Source organism: Mastomys coucha, unplaced genomic scaffold (assembly GCF_008632895.1).
Source record: "Mastomys coucha isolate ucsf_1 unplaced genomic scaffold, UCSF_Mcou_1 pScaffold21, whole genome shotgun sequence".
Lineage (NCBI taxonomy): Eukaryota > Metazoa > Chordata > Mammalia > Rodentia > Muridae > Mastomys > Mastomys coucha.
The window spans coordinates 26944733-26969510 of record NW_022196904.1 but is presented as its reverse complement, the minus strand read 5'-3'; the positions used below and the strand labels follow the sequence as shown (position 1 = coordinate 26969510).

Below are 24778 nucleotides of genomic sequence, written 5' to 3'. Positions count from 1 at the left end.
CACCTGTCAATAAAAAACCAATGGCCAATGAACTGAGGCAGGAGATAGGAGGTGGGACATTGGCAAGAAGAGAGAGTATTCTGGGAAATAGTAAGATATAAAAAGAGACTCGGAGAGAGCCGAGCGAGGTGAGATGGGAGATGAACTGAGGAGACTGAAGTAAACCAGCAGGTAGAGGAACTCCAAGAGACACTGAGAATACAAGAAAGAAGAAATGGGGTGGGACTGAAGGAGAGACAACCAATTAAGTGGTAGATATAGAACAGATTAAATAGTTTAAAAAGTTAAGAGCCAGTCAGGGGATGAACCAAAGCTTATAGCCTAGTCATTTAATAATAAATAGTCTCAGAGTCATTGCTGATGGGAACTAAATGGCTGGAAGGGAAAACAGTTAATTTATTTTAACAATGAAGAGCCTGTAAAATAATTCTAATTTACTTTTTAGCCAAGACATGAGAAGCCCAACGTCTCTCTACACTGGCTTTCTTTTGATGACAGCATTCTTCTTCATCAGGAAAAAATGATGTTTTATGCAGCTATGGACAGGGTGTTATGATCAGCATAGAAAGTGGTTGGTTATTGACAGACTATCAGGACCGGCCAGCAATTGACTATTAAAATGTTTGCTTGTATTCTCATGTCTCAGTGATGATTTTGACAGATGTGCACAGTTGAAGTGCCCATGGCTCTGTCACCAGCAGCAACAAGCAGATCCATTTAAGGAGCAGTGTAGACTGGTAATAGCTAAAGCCAGGGTGAATGTGCCCAAGTCACTGCTGTCTGGGTACTTACACCTATTCTCCCAGTGGGTGTTGTCCTAGATGGAGGTAGGACATTGCTGCCCTTATGGTGAGAGAATGTGGTCTGTTAGTCTGTTAGAAGTTCCTTCTCTGGAAACTTGATGGATTCTGATGAGATTGAAGTAGTGTCAGGCACGTCATAGTCCGCCTTAGCAGAGCCTGTGACCATGGAAGTACATGTTGGTAAAAAAGAACATTAACACTAAGAAGGTGAGCACAGTTAGGTCATGGGATGGGAGGGTGCTGTGAAAGTCATGGTATTTCTTGGTTACTTTCCTAGTTGCTATGAGGAAACACCTGGTAGAACCAACTTAGGGGAGAGGATCTGTCTGGCTCATTTGGTGGGGTGATGGCATAGTAAAATCCATGGTAATGGAAGCTGCTTTTGACCATGAAGGCAGGGACAGGAGTTGGCTTGCTAGTGCTTCAGGGGACCAGGAAGCAGAGTTTGCCAGAACTGGGGCCAGATTAGAACCTTCCAACCCCACCCCCACAGCAGTACTGTCAGCATGGGCAGCTCATACATCAAACATAATGTAGGGAAAGCCTAATTGCCTGGGTTTGATCCCACATGGCAGAAGGAGAGGACCAATTCCCACAAGTTGTTCTTTACCCTGTGCCATGGCATGCACATACCTGCCTGCATATTTATATTCATTCTCCCTCCCTCTCTTTTCCTCCTCTCCCCGCCCATCTGTCTCTCCCTTGATAAATAAATGTAAAAATAAGTCATGACAGTGATTCATCCTCAATTTTAAATTATGAGAGAGAGTGAGAGAGAGTGTGTGTGTGTGTGTGTGTGTGTGTGTGTGTGTGTGTGTGAGAACGTGTGTCTGCATTTTGTGAAGTTGACTTTCTCCTTCCAAATTTGCTAGTCCCAGAGTGTTGAACACAGGTTGCCAGAGAGTTACCAGGTTAGGAGAATATTTTTTATATAGCTATTGTTGTTGAATGGACTAGTGTTTCTCAAAGTCAGAGATCCTTGGCCTTATTGTTAGTCCTTAGGACATGTAATATAAAAACTGCTGTCTTAAAGGGAAGCTAGGATCAGCTAGGATACAAGTTAATCCATAACTGTGCCCGTCTGGCCAGCCCTGTCTCATGGGTACAAGGGAGAGCTAAATGGTCTGATTCGTTAGGTGTGTGATTAGGTACATTTGTGGCTTCCAAAAAGATCATAGTTGCATAATACAACCTGGAAGTTATAGACAGGTATTTCCCTACAAAATAAAAAACTTTTATTTCCAGAAAACCTGTATCCACGTGTTTATATTAACTTTGTTCATAATAGCAAAATCTGGAAGCAAGCTGGTGCGGTATTTCAGTCAGGAAAGTGCTTCTGAACAGACATGATGATCCGAGTCACATCTCCAGGAAAGGAAAAAACTAAAAAGACATGGTGGTGTTTGTAATCCCAGTACTGAGGGCAGAGACTCGTGGCTTCCTGGGAGTAAAGCTTGCCAGCCAACCAAGTGTACTTGGTGAGCTCCAGACCTGTGAGAGACCCTGTCTCAGAAAACAAGGTGACTTGGTGATTGCCAGGAGTTGAGGCAGGAGGGAAGGGTTTATAGGCAGAGCACAGAGGACTTTCAGGTACTCCTCAGCACGACACTACAGTGGGATGCACAAAGCTGTATGTTTTTCTAATTCTAAGCAGAAATTAGACAAGCTATAAGTACCACTTTAAACTGTTCAGAGTTGTAGCAGATCACACTGATGTAAGATATTCAGATTACGTAAAACAGAATTGGGCACTGGAAAGATGGCAAAACAATTAAAAGCATTGGCTGTTCTTTCAGAGAACCAGAGCCCACGCAGTATTTGTGGAAGACACATTACTGAAATCGAACCACCTCTCCAGCTCAGTGTTCCCTGCCCCCTGTGTGTTTACTTAATGTATGTGCATGAATATTTTGCCTACACGTATTTTTGTGAACCACATGTATGCAGTGCCATATAAAGGTGATTGGGTATATCGGAATGGGCATTGGGTGTCCTGAAGGAGGAGTTTGAGCCACCATTTGGGTGCTGGGAATCCATCCTGGGTCCTCAACCAGAGAAGCCAGTGTTCTTAACTGCTGAGCATCTTCCCAGTCCCCAGCACTATTTTCTGCTTCCTTGATAAACAGAATAGAACATTATATACCTGTGGTTAAAAAATTTAAACAAGCCAGGCTGTGGTGGTGCATACCTTTAATCACAGATTAAGGCAAGCAGAAACAGGCAGATCTCCCAAGTTCTAGGCCAGACTGGTCTACAGATCAAGTTCCAGAATATCCAGGACTACACAGAGAAACCCTGACTTGGGGGTTGGGGCGGGATAATTTAAAACAAAAATTTTGTTTGTAACTATGTTAAAAATCTTTCCACATCATGTATTTTAGCTAAAGTAAGTTGGATGTTTGTTTAGATTCCTAGAAAAATCCTTATATTATAAAAGATCTTGGACTGGAGAGATGGCTCAGCCGTTAAAGGCTAGGCTCACAACCAAAAATATAAAAGATCTCCTTCCCTTGGTTTTCTTTTCTTGTTTACACTTCTTTCTGGGACTTCTGTGAAATCAGTGTGTGCCTTAGAACCTGTGATAATTTACATTTTGTGAATGGTAACCCAACTGAGAATGCTTAGGGGTTATGGTTACAGAATCACTATGAGTTTTTAAAAGTTTATTTTTAATATGGCTTTTGTTAAATACCATTACATCACTTTCCCTCCTCCCTTTCCTCTCTTAGTGCCTCCCATCAGTCCTCCCTCGCACCTCTCCCATGTTCTCCACCATTCAAGTCCATAGCCCTTTTTCTTTAATAATCATTCTTACATGTATGTATATGTACAGATGTCTATAAATACAACTTGCTGAGCCTGTTTTGTTGTTTGTGTGGACATGCTCACAGGCCTGAGCACCCTCCGGTGGACAGCCGGTGAAGGGAAGGAGACCCATCACTGGAGAGGCTGACTCTCCCCCTCTCTCCCTCTTGGCAGTCAGTAGTTGCCTGGACTTGTCTGTCTAGGAGAGACTGTATCCCTAGACTTCCTGATATTCTGGCTCTTGGTCTTCCTTCCTCTCTGAGCCATAGGTGCAGGAGTTAGGATGTAAATGTGTCCAGGTGGGGTTTTCTGTGGTTGTCTATATTTACCTTGGAGAGGCACTTACCCAGGAAAGGTGGCTCTTGCATAAAACCACCCTGAATTTTCACAATTGTTGTGAGATGGTTGTGATTTCCCTGGTGCCTGTCTCCTAGGTGTTCCTTATGTGGGTATGTATGCAGCCACCCCCCTTCCTTGAAGTCACACATGTGGAAACATGCAAGTGACCAGAACTACAACTACGAGCAAGTTAACAAGGCCATCAATGATGCAATCTCACAAAGCAGCAGGTACGTCATCCCACCCTTCATTTGATGGCTAAGTACAGAGCAAGGTAGGGAGCATCTCCTAGCCCTACAGCAAAACCCACTGAAAATCTGATGTGTTCTGTTTTCATAAGAGTTCTGGGGAAATCCCGTGGGAAACCACTGTTAACCAGCAGTGAAGAGAGAACTGGCCCTACCACAGGCAGTCCAGAAAACTTGGTGTCATCCTCAGAGCTCACTTCCCAGCTGCCTGGTGAAGTTATCGATGCCAGCGAGCTTGAGAAACTGAACCCCACAGGCAGTAGCTCTGATGTCTCAGGAAGGAGCTGCAGCCTGGCCATGCCAGGTACCGAGTACTGTGTGTTGCTCTTCTGCTGCTGCATCTGTGGCTTTGAGTCAACCAGCAAGGAGAGCCTCCTGGATCACATGAAGGAACATGAAGGGGAGATTGTCAGCATCATCCTGAACAAGGACCACAGCACAGCTCTGAATGCCAACTAGCTAGGAGCATGTGGGAGGGGCTCTGAACTGCAGGTCAACCTCAGTGCCATCACGAGCTCACTAGACATGGAGGAAGAAGGTGGTGTGGCTGATACTTCAGTCTTCGGTGCTTGAGTGAAGATACAGAGCTGTGAGCCTTTGTGAGCCTCTGGCACCCCTTCTTAATGTCATCGTTTATTATTAAAAGCTTACCATAGTCCAGAATCTGCAAGCAGATGAGTTGAGAAGACTCTACAGAGCCACACTGGTCTGATGAGGGAAGTGGCAAGTGGGAAAGGGCAGTTCCCACAATCGCCAGGATGGGCGGTAGGGAGAGAGGGTGACTTCCACTGTCTCCAGAGAGCAGTGGGGCTGTGGAATGGCTTTCATAAATCTTTTCCTTGTGTTGATAGGAATTTATCACAGACTCAATGTAGGGTACAGTCCTTTACTCCCTAAAAAGGAGAGAGCTACCCAAATCACTCTTGGATTATAAACATTTAGGAAGTAAATTATTGTTTCAAATTCACAATGACTCCATACAAGACTCAAACCAAATCTCAGATTCACAGAAATGGGTGACTTCTCAGAGGTCAATGTGAACAAACCGAGCCCACTCCTCCAGTTACACAGCTACACACCCTTTCACCGCCACTGCTAGCAATTGTCTGACAGCTGCTTCAAGCAGGAGGATGGCAACTGCTACTGCATCCCCTGTCCTTGAGCTAGCTCACCTGTTTACTCAAGCACACTGTAGCTTGGGAGCCAAACTAAGAAGCTTTGAGGAGGCTGGGTGTGGTGGTACAAGCTAAAATCCACAGCTGATCTGAGCAAGGGATTGCAGGTTTGAAGCCAACCTGGGTTAGCAGAACTGGGCCTCATGAGGTTAAAAAGATCACTTGGAAAATGAAAGCTGGAAATCAGGTGCCTCAAAAGTAGCACGGCTATTAGTGTTTTCTCTACTTAGAGTTTATGAATTTAGTTATTTTTAACAGAACAACCCAGGTGACTAAAGGACGGTAAAACTCCAGTCTGTTTTAATAAGAGACTGGTGTGGTTCACATAGGAGGCAGACACAAGTGGATTTCAGAGTTTGAGGCTAGCCTCGTCTACATAGCCAGTTCCAGGCTAGCTAAGGCTTCAAAGTGAGATCCGGTCTCAAAAAAATTAAAGTAATTTTAAAAGGACTGTAGGGTTGGCTCAGCAGTTAAGAACACTGGCTGCTCTTCCTCAGGATCCAGGTTTCTCCCAGTAACCATACATGGCTTACAACCAGTTTGGGGGAATCTGGTACATCAGGCACCAAGCACACATGTAGTACACAGACATAATTCAGGCAAAACACCAACAAAAAATGACGTCTTTAAATGAAATTTTGGTGAAAACTTTGAAAACCTGGGGCTATGCATAGCAGTTGACCACTCATGTACATCTAGCCATGAAAAAACAAACAACAAAAGCAATTTCTTGTCAGAAACACCATTTGGCAAGTGGCTAGTATAGTTCTAAAAGAGTCCATTTGTTAGTGTGCAAGAAAATATATGGAGAAACTAGCTCAGTAAGTTTGTGCTAAAGTTTGCATCACACAGATGTGACCTCAGTAGTCCCATGGTTTGTGCCATCATTACTTCTGAGTATGAGGCGCACAGGGGGCTGTTTGTATAGCTCTGATCACTTAATGTGTCTTTAAAGCAGACTGCAGTGCTGTTAATGTAGGTGTTCTGGATACACCCAGAGTCGAGGGGGCAGCTCAGGAAAGGACACAGTCAGTGGTGTTGACAAGCTGTATACCACTGAAGTTGGCGTGTCTGGAAAATGAGTTCCTTGCTTTTCACATGGTATTGGGAGCTGTAGCATGGGGCCAGGCATGTGGAAACACTTTCTGATTTGTTTTATGTTCTTCCACCATGAATTTTGAAGACATCATTTAGAGAAAATTGTCTAAAAATTTGCTACTCTCTGATTTTGGGTAGCTTTTTGGGGGAGGGTGGGGAGCAGAGTCTTTCTGTATAGTCCTGGCTGACGTAGTACTAATTATGAAGACCAGGATGGCCTCAAACTCATAGAAATCCACATGCCTCAGCCTCCCAAGTGCTGGGATTAAAGGCAGTAGCCATCTTACCTGGCCAAGATAGGCTTAATTTATTTATGAAAGTTAATTCATTTCTGATATATGAAAGTGAATTTGTAGATACTAATTCAATTCCCCTAAATTTACTCTATATGGACTTAGATGAATTTTCTCATATTTTCACAGTTAAAACTTTTATTTTTAATGTCTAATACAAAAAAATCTCATGTTTCCATTTTTATCACCCATTGCTGTTGTACCCACTAGATCTGGTTTTCATTTTGCTGTTAGTCTAACCAAAAATAGCCTTCAGTGAATTTTCTGTGGCTTTAATTTTCCACAATTGGTTAAAAAATAGTAATCACCCAAAACACCCTACCATTTCAGCAGGGTGGCTCTTCAAAAGATGCTTCCACGTTCCTTCAGACCACATGATTGCAATCGTGAGTGAGTGGAAACTTTCCCCCACCCACAGGGAAAAACTAACCCAAAGGTTCAAAGCCTCCACTCTGTCATGTGTCCCTCTGAGTTCTCAGGCCTGGACAAGGGACAGTGCCCTGTACCCTGTACATTCTGCAAGTCTCTAGCAAGAAACAAGATTCTGAATAACGGAAGCATGTGTGTATGGTTGTTATCACTGGGGAGACTCTTACCCAGTCAGGGTCACTGGTCAGAGGAGTGTACTGACCACTGCTCTTAAGTTTTGGCATGGGAAACCCTGATTTTTGTCTCTTGCTCTGACCACCTGCGCTTCTAAGAATAAATGGGGAATACTGCTTTAAAAATATTTATTGCATTCAGTAAACATAAAATAGAGAGGTGGCAGTTGTGATCTTTATAAATGTCATTTTGTCCCTTGCTGTGATCGTAGCACTCTGGCAGGTGCCCCCATTGGCCTGTCAACCATGTGCTCGTTCACTTTATCTGTGGCTCAACCACACGCAGTGACACCGGCTGAAGCTTCTGCCCTGGACCTCTCAGTCCTGTTTGAGGTTAACTATTGGTGGCTATATAATTACTGTTCTTTTCCTCACAAAACAAACGTGAGCATCATGTTTACATCACATCTCAGCAGCATAGTTGGCTTGACAAAGATGAGCAGGTGTCTCTTTTTCTCGGTTTCATAAGCACTTATTTAATCCGTTTTTTTAATTGTGCAGCAAGGTGCTCAAAGTAATAGTCTATAGATGTATTTAATAGAAACTTGACTTGGACATTCATGGGCATAAAGACATGTTTTGTTTTGTTTTTTAAAGAAATAAGTATTGTGTAACACTATGGCTTTGCTTCTGTAGCCCAAGTAGAGAAACTTCTGGAACACCATGTAAAAAAGCAACAGTTGATTCTAAGGCTGATTCATTAAAACTGGATGATTGGCATTTGGTTACATTCTGTTGCACATCAAGCTGCAAGCCTTGTTTGTGGTAGAACAGGCCACCTGTTTAGAAGAATGCAGCAAGCTCTCTGGCACCTCTTAATTTTCAGAAGAACTGTCCAAAATTAGAGTAATTTATTTTGCTTTACAGGAGTTTGTCATGTATTGACTTAAATATTGTATTTTGGTAATAAATTTTTTTGTTAAAAACACTTGTTTCTACGTTTCATTAGCAGTATGCTTTTATTCCTGTCTTGGGTATATTGATTTAGAAACTTGCATTTCAATCATTGAAAGCTTCCCAGAGTTGGTTTATTATTAGGCTGTTAACTTGCTGAGCTACCACTGGTGCGCCATTACTATGTTTCACAAGCATTATTATAGGTTCTGGGCCTTCTCCCCTGTTAAACAGTTCTTTAGCTTCCACATCAGACATGGAAATGCTTTCAGTGCTGACCTGTGGGTGCCAGCTCCCTTCCTGTAATTAGAACTCCACTGAAGGCCAGTGACTACAATGTTACTCATGCTTTGATCCTCTCGTGTTCTATCACCAAACAATCTCTTACTGTCCAATTCCTTGCAGAGGCTACAGGTGCTCTAACAACTATAGCACTGGTTTGGTTACCCAAGTTTGTGCCCTAGGATCCCAGGCCCTCCCAGCTAAAAGTAACTCAAAACAAATAATTCTCCTTGATAGCTATAGCCTCTAGGACTGTTCTCTGTAGGGTGATATGGTCCTACCTCTTCTCGCAAGGACCAGATCTCAACACTGTGCCATGACAAGCTAGTAGTATACCTCACAGCATGGGGGAACCTAGATCCAGATCACGGGGTCCCATATGATAGCCATAGATAGGCCACGTGACTACTGAGCACTTGAGACGGGACTTGTGTTCTAAGTGCAAAACAGAGCAGTTGCGAAGATTTAGTACAAAAAGAAACGTAAAGCATCTCAATAGTTTTATATATTGACAACGTGTTAAAATATTTGGCTATATTAAGTTAAATAAAACATGTTAAAGTCATTTCACCTTGTGATAGCTTTTTGATGCTATAGCAGAATACCTTTAACAAAACAAAACAAAAAAACCTCTTAGGTTGACTTGGCTCATGGTTTCAGAAGCTTCTAGCCAAGATCATCTGTAGTGAGGCAGGATCTTATGGTTGGAACCAGATAGATAGTTCATGGTGGCTAGCAAGCAGTGAGGAGGGGCAGACAGGTGACAAGATAAACATAAGACTTGCCCAGGGCATAGCCAGGAGCTATTCCCTCCCACCACATCCCACCTCCAATAATGGCATCAAATGATAAATCCATGCCTAGCTTGCTGGATGGTGCTAAACTCAGTCCCCAAAAGTTCACAGCCAAACCTAACACAGGCACCTTTGTGGCCACTTTATATCCAAACCATAACACACATTAATGTGGTTATTAGAAACTTTTAAAGTGTGTACATACATGCCTTTCATTATGTTTCCCTTAAGTAGTACTGGTATAGAGGAGTGACTGACAGACTATGGCCTAGCTTGCCACTTATTTTCATAAGTAGTCCCACTGAATCTTAGCCACATCATCATTTCTCTTTTCTGAACTTTTTTATCAGTTATTATCTGAAAGTACAACCATGTTTCTGTGTTTGAGTGACAGATTGTATGACCCACAGAGGCCACGTGTTTACTGTCTGATACAGCTGCTGAGCTCTGGGCTCCAAAGCAATGCTGAAGGTACCAGAGAGCGAAACGTGTTATAAAGCAAGCTGTTTCCCTGGGGTGTCCAGAGGCGGGCTGCATTTCTTCCTCTGCAGCTGTCTTGTATGAGACACACCTGCATGCCACAATGTGTCCATGCAGTCCAGAAGAAAACTTTGGATTGGGTTTTCTCATTCCTCCTTTACATGCTTTCCTGGGATCAAACTGGGGTTGCCATGACACGTGCCTTCACCCACTAAGCCATCTCAGGGCTGCCTCTGTCGTTTTATCATCTACTGTTCCCAAACTCACTTATACAACTCCAGCCCAAGTCTGTTGACTCGGTGATAGGTATGTAAAGTCACACAATTTGTTTAAACACCAAACAGTGCAGCTATGAAGTTACCCCTGTCAACCATACCATGTCTCCATTGCCCTCCCTCCAGGCTCGTCCAGTTCTGTGGCCGCTTCAGGCGTGACTTGGTCACAGGTACACTGACCACTGGCTGGAGTCTGAGATAACACCAAAGAGCATGCAGGCCCCTGTAGCCAAGCTCACTGGTGAGGGCATTGGCTTTGGCTTTGCTGTAAAAGGGCTGAAGGTGTCGTGGAGATTTCTTTCAGATCAGCCAGGAAAAACATAAAATGAAAACATTCCTGGCTCAATAAAGCCAGGTGTTTGAAAGTTTCTCATTATTGTTGGGTTTCAAGGATTTCTTTTTATGAGTGTGTCTGTGGCACATGAGTACACTGCCCACAAAGGCCAGAGGAGGGCATTAGATTTCCCAGACCTGGAGTTAGAGGTGATTGTGAACAGCACAGGGTGCTCTAGAAAAGCAGGCAACATTATCACTGAGCCATCTCTCCAGCCCTCTCCAGCAACCCTTGCTTAGTAAAGAGGGGTGTGTGCCTTAAGCTCCAGCATGAGCAGCAGACACCAATTTGTGTACTCTGTTAGGGGTTGTAGGCCCATTTTCTTGGCAGTACCTTAATACATTTAGTATCTAGGTTTATCTCTTGATCTGGAAAGTATAGGTAAGATTATGCCAGCTTACAGAGTTTTTTTTTTTAATAACAGGTAATCACTTTGAATTATTTACCTTATAAAAGATTATATATATATGCTCATACATACATATATAACATGTTATATATTACATATGCATGTTATATATATACATACATTATATTACTTTTTAATTCAAGTTTAAAGTCTGATTTTAGACATCTATTATAAAATGATATGATGGAATACCATGCCATATAATGAAGTCATCAGATGTGGTCTGATGGTACCTCTTAACCAGATTTATACCAGTTGGGTTACTGAATCCAAATAGCATAGATGCCATTCTGTAACAGTTTGCAAAATTGAGTATATGACGGATACCTCTGCAGTAACATCCAGGGACACAGACTCCTCATATTGAGTACATAGTATATTTACACAGATCAGAAAGTGAGGAATCCTTGTGGTGAGCTGAGGCGCAACTATTCCAAAGAAAAACGGTATATCTGAGCCAGTGGCCCACTGATACAACAGAATTGAGCATCTTTATTTCTCAGCTCTCCCCTTCATTAAAATGAAGTATTTATAAATATCTGTGTCGTCGCCATTGGCAGCAGTAACAATCAAACACTTAAATTAGTACCACAGATGGGGTGTAGCTCAGTGGTAGACAATGTGTGTAGCATGCATAAGGCCCTAGGTTTCATCCACAGAATAAAAATAAATAAATAAGGGAAATTAATAATAAAAATGTTACTTTAGGGCTGTTGAGATGGGAGAGCTCCTGTCTAGTACATGGAAAACCCTGGGTTCAAAGCCAAGTCACAAAAACACTACATAAAATTCTTACCTATTAAGTGTGCACACATTGACCTGGAAAAGCCCTTGTCAAAGTAATAAATACTAGTCATAGCAATATTATCCCAAAGCTGTTATTCCAACACTTGGGAGGTGGAGCAAGAGTATCAGGAGTTCACATCCAGCCTCCACTATGTTGTGGGTGGAGGCTAGCCTGGGGTACAGTGAAAACATGTCTTTAAATAAATACAAATAAAAACACGTTACTCATTTTTCAGGTCTTGTATTAACACCTGCTGGTATCATTTAAAGACCTATCGCTGCGGTACACATCTTCAGATTTGTAGCTTTTCCTACTTGTCATTTTATTAATTTTAGTATCCATATTCAGAAATAACATGGCTGTGGTTCACTGAAATAGACACATCAATCCACAGCTTGCTCTTTTTGTTTATAGCTGCTGCAGTCCTATTTAAATTCAGTGTATCCAATCACAAAAGGTGTTAGAAAGTTTTATTTCAGGCTTGTGAGAGAGAGTATAGCAGGATGTGATTGAAATCTTAAGCTGGGTTTATTTCTGCTCCCCTGCAGCTAACTGTCTACAAAAAGGTATGCAAAGCAAGCCATTGGAGACAGGAGTTGGAGCACACGCCTGTGGTTTGCCCTACTTGGGAAGCTAAGGCAGAGGGATCAAGACTTCAAGGCTGGTCTGAACTACATAGCAAGACCCTGTCTCAAAATCCCAAAAGTAGGGCTGGAGAGATGGCTCAGTGGTTGAGCCTGTGCTGCTCTTCCAGAGGATCTGAGTTTGGAGCCCAGCATCTTCCCATTATTCTATCTCCAGGAGATCTGATGCCTATCCTATAGTCAGCTGTACACACGTGCAAAGACACACCTAGAAATAAAATCAATCCTTCATTTTGATCCAAAAGTAAGCCTGATGTGTCAGCCCATGCCTTTAATCCCAGCACTCAGGAAGCAGAAGTAGACAGATCTCAGTGAGTTTGAGGCCAGCCTGATCTACAACAGGGTTCCAGCCAGCCAAGACTACATTGTGAGACTCTGTCTTTAAAGGTTTAAACAAGTGTGGGAAATTAATGGTTGGATAAGCACCGTCACATCTCAGCCATGTGAGAACACCCTTGTTGACGTGCTTCCTCACCATGATGCCACTCAAGACCATGCACTGTAGCACTGTACAATTAAAACCACCAGCATCTTTGCTGACATGGGCAACCCTGTGTTCTTGCAAATGCTAAACAGGAAATTCCAGTGTTTTGTCTGATAATCTCTTTATGTATATTTGTATGTGTGTGCTCACACATGTATGCGTACACACAGGTACCTATCACATCTCCTAGAGCTGGAGTAACAGGCAGGGATGAGCCACCTAACATGGATTCTGGGAATTAAGCTCAGGTCCCCTGGAAGACAGTACATGTTTTTAACCACTGGGCTAAGTGCTGAGTGCATACTCAAGTCCCATCTGGGAGTTTAATTGTATGTTTGTTTATGTTTGTGACAGGAACCAGGGAAGAATGGAGGGTCCTGATGGAACAGTAGCTATGAGTTGCCATCTGAAGCATGGGGTGGGTTATGTCCAATCCACATAAAGCTACACTGAGAGTAAGCATGTTCCCTCAGCCTGGATAAGAGGACAGTCTTAGCACATACAAGGGGATGTGGTTGTTGAGTGTGTAGAAACCACATTCTATGAATTTGAGGCCAGCCTGGTGTACATAGAGAGTTCTAGACCAGCCTGGGCTCTATAGTGAGACCTTGTCCTAAAAAAGAAGAAAGAAAGAAAAGAAAGAAAGAAAGAAAGAAAGAAAGAAAGAAAGAAAGAAAGAAAGAAAAAAAGAAAAAGAAAAGTGTGGGAAATCAGTCATTGGAAAAGCATCTTCAGATGTTCTAGACAATCTGACACCTTATGCTGTCCTCCGCCCGTGCACACACATACACACATTCACACATACGTACACACGCACACAAACTCACACACATTCTCTCCCAGTCTGTATGTGGCACTCAGGACACTGATGCTCAGCAGCCAGAAGCCCGAGGTCCAGATACCAACCTGTTGCTGCAGAACAGTGGCCTGCAGGCTGGGAATACTATCCCACTTTCTACCAAATGGCCTCATGATCAAGTGAGAAATGGCAAAGGGAGAAAAAGAGAACCAAATTAGGGGCTGAAGAAGAGGTTTGGCTGCCTCTCCTGAGAACGTAGGTTCAGTTCCCAGCACCCACATGGTTTCTCATAAGCATCTGTAATTCCAGTTCCAGTGGATCCAACCCTCCTCTTACCTCTGTGAACCTCATGTATGTAGGGAAAACACACACATACATATATATACATATATTCATATATATACACATACATACAGAGAGAGAAAGAGAGTCCAATTTTTTAAATAATTAGCCCTGGATATAGCCATCATCTATTGATGTGGGGGTGGGGGGGATGGAAGGCTTAAGAGATAGCTCAGCAGTTAAGAGCACTTGCTGCTCTGGTCTCGGCACCCACACTGGGCAGTTCACAACTCTCTGTAATTCTAGTTCCGGGGGGGACCCAACACCCTCTGCTGGCCTCCACAGTCACCAGCATGTACTTGCCACGCACGAACAGACAAAACACATGAATAAATCTTCAGAAAAAGAGAAGACTAAGTGGGCAGAAAAGTCTTAGCTCTTATCCACTCCTTGAGGTGGGGATCATGCCCATACTTGAGTCCAACCTTTGGATCTTTATCTGAGATTAGGGATGTTCGCACCCTTCATCAGAAAAGCCTTTCATTGCCACAGAAGGGGTTCATGAGTGGCCAAAATGCTGAAACTAAAGGCTAGTGGACTACCAAGCACTAAAAGGGGCAGCTACATCACCTCCAAGAGGCTCAGGGGATGTCACAGAAGGGGCAGTGAGAGAAGTAAGCCACAGAGGAGGGGTGGTATGCATGTAGCATGAGGATGTCTTCAGGATGTAACATTGCTGTTGTGTTCCTAAGCTGGCTGAAGCTGTGGTTATTGTGAGCTGGATTGGGCCTGTTAGCATTTCATCAAAGATGAGGGAAGGGCCCCGTTGCAAGGTAATGGCTGCTGGGAGAAGTGGGGTGATACGTTTTCTTCAGGAGTGTAGCCACTGGTCAATTGCCTGTGTTCCCACACTCATGTAAGTAACTGATCAAACTCAGTGGGTCACAGACCGAAAGGAGACCTGAAAGGAGCCTTGTTGAAAAGAATGGCTTCAGTGGGAGCAGGGGTGGAAGCCCCTAAGAGTCATATCCGATCAGACTGTCAAAGATGGAAAGAAATAGTAAATGGGCAGGGCTTAATGATACTTTCCAGCTCTGATATGCCTTATCGAATGGATAGGAGGGTCCCCATAGGCTCAGATGTATCAGCACTTAGTCCCCAGCCGGTGGCATGGCAGCATGTGCGATGGTTTAGGAGCTGTGGTCTTGTTGGAGGATATATGTCATGGACGTGGACTTTGATAAGTTTAATGCTCACATGATTTCTAGCTTGGCTGCTCTACTTCATGCTGGCACTAGCAAATGTGAGCTCTCACTTGCTGCTCCTGCTGCCAAGCCTGGGGTTTGCTGCTCTGCCTCCCTACCATGGTGGGCTCTCATCCCTCTGGAACTGTAATGCCCAAGTAACCCTTCCTTCCATAAGCTGCTTGGTCATGGTGTTTTGTCACAGCAGCAGGAAAGTATCCAATACACCAAACAAACAGAGAGTGTATGGAAGAGAGGCACAAAAGGAAAACAGAATTCAGTCAAAACCCTACAGCTGTAACATTCATCTTCTGTGAACAGAACTACAGAATCAAGATACAGCTGCGCCCACACCTTGTATGAAATTTCTGAAGGGTTGGAACAATGGATCCTGCCCTCCCTGTAACTTGCATTAAACAGCACTGTTCATCCACTTTCCTAAAGCATTTAGCAAGCATCTACTGAGTTTCTAAGTCCCTAAGACAGCTCTTAAAACAAAAACAAAAACAAAAACCCTATGTCATAAAATTCTACTTCCACTTAAAAGGGAAAATCCAGAACTGGGGACCGTGGCTCAGTGGTAGAGCCCTGCCTAGAATCCCCAAGTGAGGGCCTGGGGGCGTGGCTCAGTGGTAGAGCCCTGCCTAGAATCCTCCAGTGAGGGGTTGGGGGTGTGGCTCAGTGGTTGTGCTTTTAGAACTGGTGCTGAGGAAGACAGTCTATTCCATGAAAATAAAAACAATGAGACAACCTCCATTTCATGCCAGATCAGATCATCAGTCAATTTTTAGATTGACTTTGGACCATTTACTGGTGTTAATAACTATAGGTTATTTTGGTTCTGCTCTTTCTCCCAAGCCATTCCCACGTACTAGCTGAAGATGCTAATAGTTGAAGAAACAAAGCTACTAGTGTATGTCAGGCAAGACACATTTTACCTTGACCTTCAGTAAAAACTGCTTTCCACTTGAATTGGGACAGACAACCTAATAGTTATTCTCTAACTGCACATGTGAATGCAATGTCCACAGTAGACGAAGAGAGCTCTGAGTCTCCTGGAGCTGAATGAACAGGTGGTTGTGAACGCTCTGACACGAGTACTGGGAATAGAACTCTGATCCTCTGCGAAAGCCACAGGCACTCTTAACAGATGAGCCATCTCTGTAGCCCCATTCACCAAGTCTGTGTGGTAGAGATTTTTGATTCTGGTTTCTTAAATGTATTATACAAATTGCTATCTGTACGGTGGTGCCTGTTAGCATCTGATTATGAAATGTCTCCCAAGGAGCATGTGAACATTCCTAGATAATGCTGCTATTTTTGAGAGATTCTAGAAAACACTAAGAGGTCCTCGAAGTATTGGAAGATGGGATGTAGTTAGAAAAGATCAATCACTGAGACTTGGACTTCGAAGGTTCTCTGCAGTCTCAAGTCCCACCGTGGCTCTCTGACTCCTGTTCACTTTGAGGTAAGGAAAATTAGCCTCTACTCACTGCTCCTGCCATGATGCTCTGGCCAACCCAAGCAATCATGGGCTAAATAAATCCTTCCTGCCCTGTTATTTTCTAAGATATTATGGTAACAGTTATACAAAAGTAAAAACAAACACAGTACCTGACAGTTTTACTAGTGTGTAACTAAAACACTGTAGCTATTGATCCCTCAGGGTAGGATTGTGTGTGCATGCGTGTGCATGTGTTTATGTGTTTGAGGATCTGCCTGTATGTACTTGTGTGCCATGTGTATGCACTGTATATGGAGGCCAGAAGAGGGCATCAGATCCCTGGGAACTGGAGTTACAGATGGCTATGAATCAGGATGTGCGAGCTAGGAACCCAGTCTGCATCTTTTAAAAGAAGGAACACTCGGGAAGCCGTCTCTCCAGCCTCCAAAGTGGGTCTGATTTTTAGCTGAGCCTGTAAGTACCCAGCTAGACTCAATTCCCAACCTCTCTTGAAGCTTTATGAGATGTGTGGGAAAGCTGTGGGAGTGAGATATGGCTGCTGGCACATGATGGCATACCAGCACCAAAGGGCTTTTTCGTTATCCTGTCTTTCAAAAGTGGGCAAAGGGTTTCAACAAACATTTCTCCACAAAGATACATGAGTGGCCAGAGCACACTTCATCAGTCAGATACGCATGGTAACCAGGAGGGCTGGGAGGCGACTCTTAGCTAAGGCCTTGCCCTCTAAGCAGCATAAGGTCTGTTGTCAGGATCTTCATAACCCACACAAATACCAGGTGGGCACTGTGGCCTGCCTGCATTCACAGCCACAGAGCAAGCTAGCTGGACCTGCAAGCTCTGGATTTGACTGAGAGATCCTGCCTCTGGCCTGGAGATGGCTTAGTGGGTTAGTTCACGTGCTACCAAGCCAGGACCCCTCTTGGTGGATGGTGAGAACTGACTCCACAAGTTATCCTCCGACTTCCACACATACACATACACATACACATACACAAACGCATACACATACACACAGTAAGTAAGAGTAATGGAGAAGGAGGAGGCGAAGAGGAGGAGGGGGAAGCCACCCTCAGACTGGCTCATCTCCATCGAGGGTTCTCAGGATGGATCTAGGAGAACACTTGAAGAGCTTTAGAGAAAACTTAGCCCAGTCCTAAATTGGGATGATAAAATATCTGGATTTGAGAGTTCTAAAAGCACATCCATTTCAGCACAAAGTTCTACTTATTCCTATAAGAGAACCCAAAAAGAATCTGAAGCCAGACATTATGCCTAGGCATCTGTCACCAGGGGGACTTTGCTTCTCGGTCTCAGATACTACGGCAGAGATCTCTGTTGCCCAGGCAGTAGCACTACATTAGTCCAGAAAAACAAGCTGGAAGGAGCAGCCAAGGCCACACTGATTATTTGATGAGAAGGGGGAACAAATGGGACTCATCCCACTTGAAAAGTGAATGCGATCAAGCACCATCATCTGCTGTCATTGGAGAGCTGGACTATTCTCGTCCCTCATTCAGAAACACACAACACTGATTTCAGCCCTGAAAATGAAAAGAAATTTAGGAGGTAACCATGGAGATTTAAAGGGAAAAAAAAAAGCACAGAGAAGTCGAGGTATGAAGAATAGCAGGTGCGAAGAGGAAGAAAAATAAAAACCTGATGCTTCAAAGCCATGTGAACTTAACTCCGACTGGTTACCCTCAGCTAATGGCATGCCTGCCTGTGCCAATTCACTCATGTCATTCACTGGTTTAAACCATTTCAAATCTAGTTAATACAGAGTTTACAGAGGAAGAGAAAAATATTAACAATATTTCAAAATGCTTTGTCTGCAGACCCTCACAGAAAGGGGGGGCATATCAACAGATGCTTAAATGATGGAAAAGAGACATTGTTAGTTCCCATGCAACGGTGCAGTGATCCGTGAGCATCAACAAAGCTTATAGACATGTACAGCTTCCTTTAGAAATAGCCGGGCAGTGGTGGCACACGCCTTTAATCCCAGCACTTGGGAGGCAGAGGCAGGCAGATTTCTGAGTTTGAGGCCAGCTTGCTCTACAGAGTGAGTTCCAGGACAGCCAGGGCTACACAGAGAAACCTTGTCTTGAAAAAACAAAAACAAAAACAAAAGAAAAAAGGAAAAGAAATATGTAGGACTGGGAGCATTGCTCAGTGGTAGAGCACCTGCTTAGAATCCCTCAGTGAGGGGCTGAAGGCATGGCTCTGTGGTAGAGCCTCTGCTTAGAATTCCCACCTCCCTCCCACCCATGAGGAGTTTGGGGTATGGTTCAGTGGTTGAGTGCTTGTTAGCTGTGCATAAGGGCCGGAGTTCATTCTTGGCACTACAAAAATCACAGACAACTTAAGTGAGCTGAACCAGGCTGAGAAGAATGCCAAAAACAGACCTACCTCTGTGGTTCCTGACTTAGAGCCATACACAAGGAAGGTATGAAAGAACCCTAGCAGAAAATATTAGGAATTCCATTCGCCCTGACTTTAGTCATATTTATATATGAACATATTTATATATTTATAGAAAGAGGGGAAAGAGAAATAATAATCCTATGACAAAAAACTGGAGACCACTGCTATATTATGAGGACATTGAGAACCAATATGGTGGCACACCTGTAATCCCAGCATGGGGAGGGGGAGCTCTAGAAGGACAGTGAACCTAACCTAGGTTCTCTGCAAGACCAAATGCACTGAGCTGTAAAAGTAGTTTTCTGTTCTCTTGTAGTAATGGTCATTCCCATGGCTTTCTGCCTCTGTCTGATAACCTAGACCTAGTCCTGGAAGCTCTAGCCTCTGTACAATTTAATGTAGGCCTAGAATGTTTTCGGCCTCTGAGACTTGCTGCTGAATAAGCTAACTCTCTCTACCTTTTTCAGAACTCTGGATGGCTGTTTCAAGTCAGCTGTTCTGGCCCAAACTCCTCTCCCAGCTGACTCATTTAATCTGGCTTTTCTCTCAGCTTTTGAATTGCCTGTTTGGCCTCTAACTCTAGCGTCTGTTCTAATCTTCTGGCTCTTTCTCATTTTATCTTTACCTGTGTCTAGCTTGTTCTCTCTTCTGTCTGTCTCTGTAAAACTCTCGAGGTAGAACTGCCTCCTTCTCCCTCTCTGTGCTGCTCCACTCTCCCTCTCAACTCTACTGCACTGCTCTCTATGAACTCTACTGTATTCCTGCACTGTACTCTCTCCTTCCTGCGCTGTCTGTCTCTCCCTTAAGTAGCTTCCCTTTCCTCTCTCTTCTCATGAGAGTTGGGCAGATCCTATTCTGTAAAATCTCTCTCTGATTCATCACTTTGTTTGCCACTCAATTAGGCATCACTTTCAAACATGGATACTTCCTTCTACAAACTTTACCTTCATTGTGGGGGATTGATGGTGTATACAGATTGATGTCTGTATTCCAGCCAGAGGGATTAAAGGTGTATGTTAGAGGCTGAGTCACACCCTAAGTAGAAATAGGTTCAGATATCCTGAAACACTTAACTTTGAACCTTCTCTACAGCCCTGGGCCAAAATGTATCCACTTCTGTCACGGATGCTGTATCGTGAAGACCTCTTTTCTCCCACACACATCTATGTATTTCATACAATTGTAATAACAATGATCATGAATTGTTTCAGATTTCTCAAGACAATAGAGTGGCTGAACTATTTGTCTTTCTTAAAAGTAGTTTAATGTCAGTTGCTGTCTCAGATCTGAGAAAAGCATTCTACAAAGAGACAGTCATTTTAGACCTACTGACCTGTGCGCTGGTTCTGTTTACTGGTATCTCAGTTGCTAGTGTAGGGAATCACACCCATGGCCTTATGCATGAAAGCAGGCACTCTGCCATTTAAGTTGCATCTCTAGCCCTTGGTTTTTTTTGTTTGTTTGTTTGTTTTAGTTTTGATTTCACCTTAAAATACTTAATTTTTTTCAAATTATAGGTGTAAAGGAGGGGCATGTGAATGCAGGTGCCCAAAGAAGGTTCCCAGTGCCCTCACACTAGAGCTGTAGATAGTTGTGAGCAGCTGCTATGGGTGCCGGGAACCAGAGCAGCATGTGTTCCTAATCACTGAGCCCTCCACCTGTCCTCTGCCTTAGCCTCCAAGTGTTGGGATTATAGGCATGCACCTTGGTTCTTTGAAAAAATAATTTAAACAGGGTGGTTTAAATTATTATCTCCATGGTTAAGAGCACCTGATCTTCCTGCAGAGGACCCAGTTTGGTTTGAGCACCCACATGGCAGCTCACAATTTGCCTTTAACTCCAGTTCCAGGAGAATCTATCGTCCTCTTCTGGCATCCCTGGGCACAGCATGCACTCTGGCTGGAATACAAACACAAACACTTTTTTAAAAAGAGAACATAATTTAAAATTTAAAAATAATCTAAGGGATCTGAAAAGATGGCTCAGTGGTTAAGAGCACTGGCTGCTCTTCCAGAGGTCTTGAGTTCAATTCCCAGCACCTACACATCAGCTCACATTTGTCTGTAATTCCAGTTCCAGGGGATGTGACACCCTCACACTTACATACATGTAGGCAAAACATCAATGCACATAAAAAATAAATTATATATTTAAAAATTATTTGTAAAAAGTAATTTAGATATAATAATTCACAATCTGGCTGAAAGCCCATGAAAATTTATTATGTGGTATAAGTAATTTAAAACATTCAGGTGAGGGCCATAAAATAATTGAACAATTAGAACAAGATCATCTAAATCTTTCTTATTCCATATTAAAAAGATTCTGAAGCTGGGTGTTGGTGGCACATACCTTTAAGGCCAGCACTGGGAGGCAGAAGCAGGCAGTTTTTTGAGTTTGAGGCCAGCCTGGTCTAAAGAGCAAGTTCCAGGCTAACCTGGGCTACATGGAGAATACCTGTCTTGAAAAACCTAATAAATAAATAAATAAATAAATAAATAAAAAGCTGTAGTTCAAAATACTCAAATTAAGTATTCAAGAAATCTCATCTTGAAATGAGAGAGCTTGTAAACATTGTGAGCTACAGGAATGACAGATTTGATCATATAAACCTGGGAAATCCCCACAGAGCAGAAGATAGCCAATAGATAACACAGTGATGAGAAGCTGCCTGTGATGTCTCACACTCACAGTGTAAGAGGATAACTTCACAAGAGACTAAAAACCTGAGCAGGACAAAAAAGCATATAAAGAGAGCAACCAGAGTATAAACAAATAAAAACCCCGATATCATTGCCTTTACCTAATAGACACATACAGGGGGTTTGGTAGGACACATCCATAATCCCCGTGCTTGGAAGGATGAGGGAGAATCATCTTGAGTTCACAATCAGCCTGGGCTACAGGATGAGTTTAAGGTAGCCTAGGCTATACACCATGTTCGCAGCCCTGCTGCAAAAACAAAGAGCTGAGGAGTGAGGCTCTAATAAATGGTAAAGCATTTGCCCAGTATGTGCAAAGTCTTGTGTCCTAGCCCCAGCAGGCCATCCCCTACCCCTGAAAAACCCCTAAGGTAATGACATATTATTTTTCCTCTAAGATTGGCAAAGATTAAATATGTCCACTATTGGCAAAGATACAGAGAAATCCTAGCTATAATACAAACTGGTAATAAAAATTAAAGTAATGAAATTGTTCATCCTTTTGCGATGTAGTTTGCCAATTTTTATCACAAATGAGAACATGAGTTCTTTCAATTCTATTTCTAGACACATTTCCTAAAGAATTGTAGATGTCTAAGAATGTACTTACAGATTTGCTTAAAACTTCATAAACCAGAAACTAGGTATAATAGTATATGTCATCAGTCCAAGCATGGGCAATCAAAAGCAAGCAGATCTCTTGGAGGCTAACCTGGTCTACATAGGCAGTTCCAGGCCAGCCTAGGCTACAAAGTGAGACCTTGTCTCAAAAGTAAACAAAAAGACAAGGGCTGAAGAGGGGCTCAGTGGTTAAGGGTACTTGCTGCTCCTGCAGAGGACCTGGGTTTGATTCCTAGCACCCACATGGTGGCTCACAACCATCTGTAACTCCAGTTTCAGAGGAACCAATACCCTGTCTCCTGGGCAATAGAAGATGCACAGACATACACGCAAGCAAAACATTCATTTAATACAAGTATTATAATATTATATATTATTATATATAGTATGTATTATAATATATGTAGTATATATTATAAATACTATGTAGTACATATAATATTAATTATGTAATATATGATTACATATTATAGTTGTATATAATATATTAAATTTTATGTTATATAATTATATGTGTAAATATATAATATATAAAATTATATATAAATATACTTATATATAATATATATCCTAAACACCCAGTTAAATGGGAATATATACATCATGCTATGTCCATATTTGTGATCAGTATTGTATTGATTACCTATCACTGTATAATAAAAGCCCCACCCCCAACCTACCCCCTCACAACAATAACCATTTACTGTCTCAGAGTTTCGATGTATAAGAGGGATAAGCAGAGGTGGTTCTGCCCAGGATGGCTCCTGCTATCAGCCAAAGCTGTCCAGGAGCTCTCTGATCTGCTAACAGGATAGCTCACTGGCAAGTGGCTGGCTGGAGGCTGCTCCCAGGCCTCTCTCCATAGGCTGTTGGAGTAGCCTCGAGACATAACACCGAAATCCTCCCCTAAGTGAGCAATCCAACAGAAGCCAAGGCTAACACTGGACTGCCCTGTCCTTAGCTTCACAAGTCACACACCCCACAGCCACAATTCAGTCATACAGAACAAGGACATTGTATAAGTCAGCTCTTCACCACAATGGCCGAAATACCTGACAGGACACATTAAGACACTGTAAGATGCCACTTGTTTGGGCTGATGGTTTCTGTGACTTCTGTCTACAGTCCTTGGAGGCAGAACACCACGGCAAGAGGATGTGTGGAGAGAACTGCTCACTCCTGGGTGGACAGGGAGGGAAGAAACGGGAACTGCATCCTGGGGTGGATCTATGAGAGGATTAACTGAGGCACTGGACCTGCCCTGAATACTCATGCTTTCAGCCCCAGCCCAAATCAGGTGAAAGTGGAAAGGGAGGAAGGCCACCCCCTGCTGTCTCCACCAGGAAGTGATTAGCCTGCTTCTACATTGCCCTCCCTCTACCACAGATGCCTTGGAAGCTCTCAGGTTTCAGAGGTTATGGCTTGAGGCTACTGCAACAGCCTGTGGAGAGAGAGCCCTATGAGCAGCAACTTGCCTAGAGCCAGCTGCTAGCCAAGTGGTGGCTGATCAGACAGTTCCTGACCTGCTTTCTTGCTTTCCTAAGCAGAACCAGCCCTGCCTATGTTAAACAAAACAAAACAAAACAAATAAACAAACCCCAACCCTTCTTTAAGTCGTTAAACACCTCAAGCCTGCTTTTCTTTTTTTCTTTTGGTTCGTCCCTCGGTCCTGACTGCTCAAGTCAGAAACCTAGGAGCCAGCATAGCTTCCCCCCTCTTACATAATCTGTACAGACACCCACACTACTCCAGCTGCACAGAGCACCTAAATATCCCAGATTTGCTGAGTTTTCTTCATCTCCACGGCTATCACCCAAGTTAATACTTTTTAAAAGACTTACTTCTATTTAAAAACTTTTAAAGATTTATTTTAAGTGTATGAGTATTTTGCTTGTATGTCTGCACTGTATGGATGCATTGCCCACTGAGACCAGGAGAGGGCATCAGATCTCCGGGAACAGGAGTTAACTGAGAATGTGGGTACTGAGAATCCAATAGAGAGTATCCAAAGGGGAAGCCAGTGTTCTTCACTGCCCAGGCATCTCACCAACCATCCCCTTATATTTTTTATAAGTGTTTTGCTTGCAAATATATGCACTTCATGCATGCTTGGTGCCCTGGGAGATCAGAAGGCATAAGATCCCCTGAAATGGGAGTTACAGATGGTTGTGAGCCACCATGTAGATGCTAGGAACTGAGCCTGGGTCCTATGACTTTAAATATGATTCTTTTGTTTTGTTTTGTTTGTTTTGTTTTTTGAAACAGGGTTTCTCTGTATAGCCCTGGCTGTCCTGGAGCTCACTCTGGCTAGCCTCGAACTCAGAAATCCGCCTGCCTCTGCCTCCCAAGTGCTGGGATTAAAGGCATGCGCCACCACACCCGGCTTTAAATATGATTCTAATTGCATTTTTAAGATCCATTTTAGTTGGGTGGTGGTGGCGCATGCCTTTAAGCCCAGCACTTGGGAGGCAGAGGCAGGCGGATTTCTGAGTTCG

General features: G+C 43.2%; 1 protein-coding gene across 4 annotated transcripts in view; it reads left to right on the top strand.

Annotated features, from left to right (window-relative positions):
* Znf507 (zinc finger protein 507) overlaps window positions 1–4858 on the top strand; it is a 27947-nt gene extending 23089 nt beyond the window's left edge. For 2 of the 4 annotated variants that reach the window (XM_031386221.1, XM_031386218.1), the window contains exons 6-7: window positions 4043–4177; window positions 4288–4858. In XM_031386221.1, coding sequence (XP_031242081.1) covers window positions 4043–4177; window positions 4288–4654 — 502 coding nt within the window. In that variant the 3' untranslated portion in view covers window positions 4655–4858. The remainder of the gene's footprint in view (window positions 1–4042; window positions 4178–4287) is intronic. The other 2 variants (XM_031386219.1, XM_031386220.1) reach the window with 1 other exon arrangement.
* Window positions 4859–24778: the final 19920 nt, after the last annotated feature.